Raw genomic sequence first — 6092 nt, 5'->3', positions numbered from 1 at the left:
CTTTTAAAAGTAGATTACCAGAGTGAAATCAATTCACTGTGCATTCTGAGCCCAAACAGTTTGCATTTGCCCATCCATTTTTGTCCTTCTACATAAAGAGAAATACTTCACTTCAAACCACAAAAGCTACAGATGAGGAGAGAAAAAGAAAGAAAAAGAGAAGCTACTATGTTCATGTAAATGAGGCGGAAGCTGACACCAACACCACCAAAACATTTAGGAAGCCTGTGCAAGGAAATAGCCCTGCTGTAATATTGAAAGGAGTTTTAGCATTCAGTTCAGTAGCTGTTCAGCTTACTCATGGCCATGATGCAACTGGAAGAGGAAGATGTGGCTGTGCTTGATGAAGCAGAGGATATCTTCTGTGAAGGTAAAATCATCTCTTACAAAGCTGCTCCTTTTGTGTGTCACAGGCTGAAGATAGGGTGTCAGCACATTATTTTTTCTTGAAGTAAAAGGATCCAGTTTTCTTGAGACCCAGGGAAGTTATAGGGACTAACTCACCACAAAGGGATGCCTTCTCCCTATTAAATAAAGGAATGAAAGAATTGTGGATGCAATATAATAATGAATAAGATTCATATTAATTACAGAGGGAGCTCATGCCCAAAAAAGAGCAATGGACTTCTTGCCGTCAAATCCAATGAATGTTTACTCAGAGCTGGAACCCGTTGCGTTAGGAAGAGTCACTCTCTATTCAGTCTGCATAGGATTACATAGGATTTTTAAAGCGACATACTGTAACAATGATGTGAATACTGAAGATCTATAGTGGCATGCAGTCCACACATCATTAAAGCAGTAGTACTGACACTAGCAAGCCCTGGTGATTTCATGTTCAGGATACAAGTAGGAAAAATTAGAGCAGCTTCAGTGCAACTCTGCTGGCTTAAGCAGATCATGTCTCTGCAATTTCAGAACGAAAGCATTTTCCAAGTGACCCACATTCATTTTCAGCTAGATTACAAAAAAGGTGGCAACAATGGAGAATGGTATCTATTCTTATCATCTCCTTTGCTGTTCTGTCATAGTAAAATGTCTTAAAATATTAGGATTTGCATAGAATGTCAGTATAAAACTCAAAGCACTTTGTGGTCTAATGTGTCAGAAGCTGCGGTCCCCAATTGACATCTCAGCTTGGTCATGAACTTACTGTGGGGCTCTAGACAAGCAAACCACTGGCTCTCAGCTTTTGTCTCCCATCTAAGCAGCTAATAATACTGGCCTATAATTTATAGCAGCTTTCCCCAACCTAATGTCCTCCAAACATTTTGGACTTCAACTCCCAGCTGGCATGGTCAGTGGCAATGGATGGTGGGATTTATGATCCCAAACTAGCAGGGAAGCTGCTCTATATTGTATCTGCAGCACTTAGGGGAAGTGCTATATTAATGCCAATTTGTATATAAATTGCTTTGAACGCTTGAATTTCTCCATATAAATGCAAAGCAGTTTTGTTTGAAGGATCTAAATTAAAATGTGATTCCCTTTAACACAGAACCTGGGCATTTATTTGTAAAGAAATTTTGCGTGACCCACATGGATGAGCAAATTCACAAATGCTATAATACTTCAGGATTTTCCAAGCCGATATGCTTCTTATCCTTTGTTAAGGGGCCACAAGGAGTGGTGACAGCTCTCTTAGATCACAACAGCTTTGGCTTCAGGTGAATTAGTATGGAAGGCTACCAGTTGCAACAACTGTAAATTGACAGTTGTAATTTACTAACTCATAGGGCTTTGAATTGGAAGGACTGGCATCAGGTTGCAGAGGGCTTGAGCAAAATTCCCCAGCAAGTTTACCAGGGGGCAGAGGGGTGGGCATTGGTGCTGCAGACAGCAGAAGGGGTTGGATGACCTTGGGCAGTCTGGTGCCTACCACCATCAATAAGAAAAGTGCTAGGTGAAGAAGTTACTGCCACCATCTTAATTGCCCCAGAATGCATCAGAACTCTTCATTGAGGCCCAGAGGCATTCTAGGCAGATGAAGATGGTGGCAGCTGCTTCACCCAGATGTTTTACCTAAAAGGATGCCTGTGTCAGTCCAGGTGGGTCCTCTGTGGCCCATGGGCCCTGTCCTTTGCCCTGCCAAATCAGGTGTGGACATCACATGTGTAAATATCTTATTATTTATTATTATTATTATTTTATTTATTACATTTTTATACCGCCCAATAGCCGAAGCTATATCTTAGATAAAAGCCAGTTACAAACTTTCTCAGAAGTGAGGCCACTGCATTTATGAAAGTAAGTCAATTAGTACAATTTGCATCAATAATATACAGATTTGTAAACACTGGGTTTTATAGTGATGCACTGACCAATAGGCTGTTCTGAAATATTTCAGAGTTTTGCTTGGCAATATCATCCTTAACATGGCGGGTTTACAGAGGAGTCTTGGCTCATTCACAGGTGGACAAATTCAGTCTGACAGGGCCGGTCTGAGACATTTTGCTGCCTGAAGCAAAGGACAAGATGGTTGCCCTCCCTTCCACATACATAAGCCAATTGGATTGGCAGTTGAATCTTACTTCAATGCTGGTGACAGGATAACATCCTCCACTGCATCTGAGGCAGAAGTTTAGGGAGCCCAGGACAGGCTCTGTGGCAAACATAGCTCTATTCTCCAATAGAGGAGACTAGCCAGAGGGGCAAGAGGGACATTAGATGCTGCTCCCCATTCTGCCTAATAGTAGGGCCAGCCCTGGCCAAGAATTCAAACAATTCCTACATTTCTTTATTTGAGAGTTAGATAATCTTGAACTGACAGAGTTTTGCAGCAGCCAGAACTTTGATGGACAAACAGTTTCCATCAAGATTTTGGTAGAAATTGTCCTCAATGTAGATGTGCATGAGACTCAATTCCATGCTGCAATAAGAAGCAGAACTCTGGTGTATCAAATCTTTCATACAGCAGGTTTATATACTCCTGTATGAGGTATGACATATGTCGTCTCTCAATTTGTGAAGCCAAGTCACCCACCACTACTGCAGAAGGTGGTGGTAGGGAAACAGTTTTCACAGGTGGAAGTGTATGCTTTTAGTTACTGGTTTGTTATATAGTTTATTCATGCCAAGGGATTCGGTGCCTCTACATCTTTATTCTCTTTAGTCATATATGCTTAATCCCTAAGAATTCAAATTATACTAACAACTTTGTTCTACTTCCTTTTGAGCAACTGATGATGCCTTTTCTTTAGCCTGTTGTCAAGTATGTATGTATGTATGCATGTCAGTGAGGGAGATATGAAATGAAATAGTTGACAAAAATAAGCCCTTACACAGCTGGATAGGAAAGGTTTGTTTCTAATTGCTTACTCTGAATTACTTTGCCCATCAACAAAGTGCACTTACTTCTGGTTTCAAACCGAGCAAATGTCAGAAGTGAAAACACCTACACAAGTCAGTAGTTTGGTACAGGAACTGAAGAAACTGCAGGAGGTAATTGCTCAAAGTTTTCTAAGGGTTTGTTATCGTGTGTGTGTGTGTGTGTGTGTGTGTGTGTGTGTGTTTCTATCACCATAGAATTCTGACAGTCACCAGAGAGTGAGGTACTATTGAGAGAGGTACTGTCTGATATTTACAACAAAATGTACTAAACACTTCTGTACTTCTCTACTTGGCAATTTAAATATCTCTAGGTCAAATTTCCACATGTATGGAAATGCATTGAGCAATGCCCGTTTTCATATCCTTCTTGTAAGCATCAGGCCGTTACATTTTTTATGTTGGTGAACATTTGTTAATAGGCTCTGCTCTTGCTCAGAAACTCTTCTGTTAATTCACATAGCTAAGCACAATGAGACCCAACTCCAGACCTCTGACATATCTATCTATCTAGATATATAAAAGGCTTGGGTATGCAGGTATGTTTCCGTGAAGATTCCAGCGTTGCTAAGCAACCGCGGCCCCCACTGTTACAGCTCAGCAACTCAAACGCAGGTGGGGAGTGGTGGGGGAGGGAGGGATGACGGTTGGGACTCGATAAGACCCAGCAGCCAATCAGCAACCAAGCTGAGGCAGGCAAAAAACAAAAAAAAACCACCCTCCCACACCCAGCTGCATCACACTGCATGCCCTCTTGCTCTTTTCCCACCCTTTTCACACTTGAGCCAGGAGCAGCTCTCCAGCCTTCGCCTCAGTGAGCAAGCGAGCGCCCGGGTGGGTGGGGCGAGTCGCCCTCTCCCACTCGTGTCGCTCCCTCGCTCGGGCTGCCCTCCATATGTTGCTCTCTCAAGAGTTTGATCATTGATTTCATTAAGTGTTGTATCTGAGAACAACGAGATTGTAAATTGTGTTTACAAAGAAATATATGACTGAATAAAGAAATAAAATGCAATGATATTTAATGGCGTATGTTACGCCGGGTACAGCTAGTTACAAAGAAAAGGAAATGATGATAAAAGTATTCTAGTTATCTGTGGGGATGATTCCTAAAAACACATACCTTAGTTAATCTGTGTTAGTATTATTAGACTTCTGTTAAGACATAGAAATGGATTAATATTAGACCTTAATTTATAGCAATGATTGCAATGCCTCTGAGACAGCTACACAATACCAGGCCTATACTTGCCTGTAGGGCATTAATTATTCCCATTCTTGCCATTTTTCTAGCTGAGTAACTTGTGTGGATGTTCTTATGTTACATGACCCGTTTTTCAGCTGTTTCCATGATGATGACACACGATTTCCCAACATTCCAAAATACTCTAGGTGTTTACATCAAATATATTTGAGGAAACAATTAGGCTGTAACTTGCCATCAGAAATCCCAGAAGTATTTTCATTTATTTATGTATTTTATTTAATATTACCAGTATCTTGCTTCTTTAAATTAATTCAAAGCATTTTCCAACATTCCTTCTTCAGAATAATCAGGAAGACATGAATGCCTACCCCAAAACATGTCTTTTTAAAAAACTGCAATGTACAATAGGATTTTGTGGTGACTGTGGTGACAAAAGTGTCTAGCAGTGATTTGCTTGAATGTCTATTTGCCAGAGGAATACCTGTCATTTCCATTGGCTTAGCTTCTCTAAGGCATAATCTCTACCAAACATGATATTGCACTATGAAAATGGTATGAAAGCAGTATATAAAATGCAAGAGCTGCACCAAGCAGGATACAGTGGTATGAAAGTGGTATATGGTATGTCAATGGGCACTCAACAAAAAGTTAAGGATATATATACAGTGAAACCATAATATTTAATATACAAAAATAAAGGTTAACAATAATATTGCATTAAAAGTGCAACAACATATTGCACAGACCAACGTATAGCTAAAACAACATAGAAAAAGGCCAAACGCGTTTCAACAAGAGGTCTTCGTCAGTGGCCAATGTGGGCTGCTGTGTACTCCCTGAAGATTTATTGGGGCTAACTTTACAATTCCCACAATTATGTGGTATAGGGTGTCACTCCCCTTTGAAAATATGCCGGCCCTCAGCCTTTTCAAACCGCCTAGGTCTTTAGAAGAATGGTCTTTAGAAGAATGACAAACCAGAAAAAATAGACAGAGAGAAGAGGTAGATATGCCTAGGAGCTACAGAGCTAAGAAACACTAATAATTGCATTATTGATTTGAAAAACTAGATCTTTGGCTGCAGGGCCCTGATAAACAGATAATATTCATAATCTGATAAAAGTACCCAATAAATCACTTGTATAAATTTAAAGCATTTTGAACCAGGAAAGTTTTTACAACTTCTGAATGCCAAACGTTGAACATGTATGGTCCCCTTGGGGTGGGTGTTCCAGAGGACTCTGGGACCTCCTCCTAATCCCCACAGGTAGTTTATTGCCTGGAGCTGATTTGCTTATTGGGTCATGCAGACATGTTCTGCTTTGCCTTCTATTGAGAAGCTTCCCCCCCAGGTCTGTAATTTGGATGGTATGGTTTAAAAATTTATAAGTTGTTTTTTTCTTTTCCATGTGTTATAAATTCGTTCTTTGAAGCTCAGTAAGTATTCTATAGGTTGAGGCCTCATTCTTGGATATAAAAGGCATAAATAGCTTTGCCATTAAGACAGTGAAGAGTCCTTTTACTTTAAATTAGTGGAAAAGATGTGAAATACATAATGTGAT

The 6092-nt window shown here is 40.2% G+C and overlaps 1 protein-coding gene across 1 annotated transcript in view; it reads left to right on the top strand.

The window, feature by feature from the left end:
* The first annotated feature begins 288 nt into the window (after window positions 1–288).
* RIPOR2 (RHO family interacting cell polarization regulator 2) overlaps window positions 289–6092 on the top strand; it is a 90987-nt gene continuing 85183 nt past the window's right edge. The window contains exon 1 of the mRNA XM_063130458.1: window positions 289–370. Coding sequence (XP_062986528.1) covers window positions 301–370 — 70 coding nt within the window. The 5' untranslated portion in view covers window positions 289–300. The remainder of the gene's footprint in view (window positions 371–6092) is intronic.

This window comes from Elgaria multicarinata, chromosome 7 (assembly GCF_023053635.1).
Source record: "Elgaria multicarinata webbii isolate HBS135686 ecotype San Diego chromosome 7, rElgMul1.1.pri, whole genome shotgun sequence".
NCBI classification, from domain to species: Eukaryota; Metazoa; Chordata; class Lepidosauria; order Squamata; family Anguidae; genus Elgaria; species Elgaria multicarinata.
The sequence above is the reverse complement of the archived record's forward strand: the minus strand, read 5'-3'. Positions and strand labels throughout refer to the sequence as shown.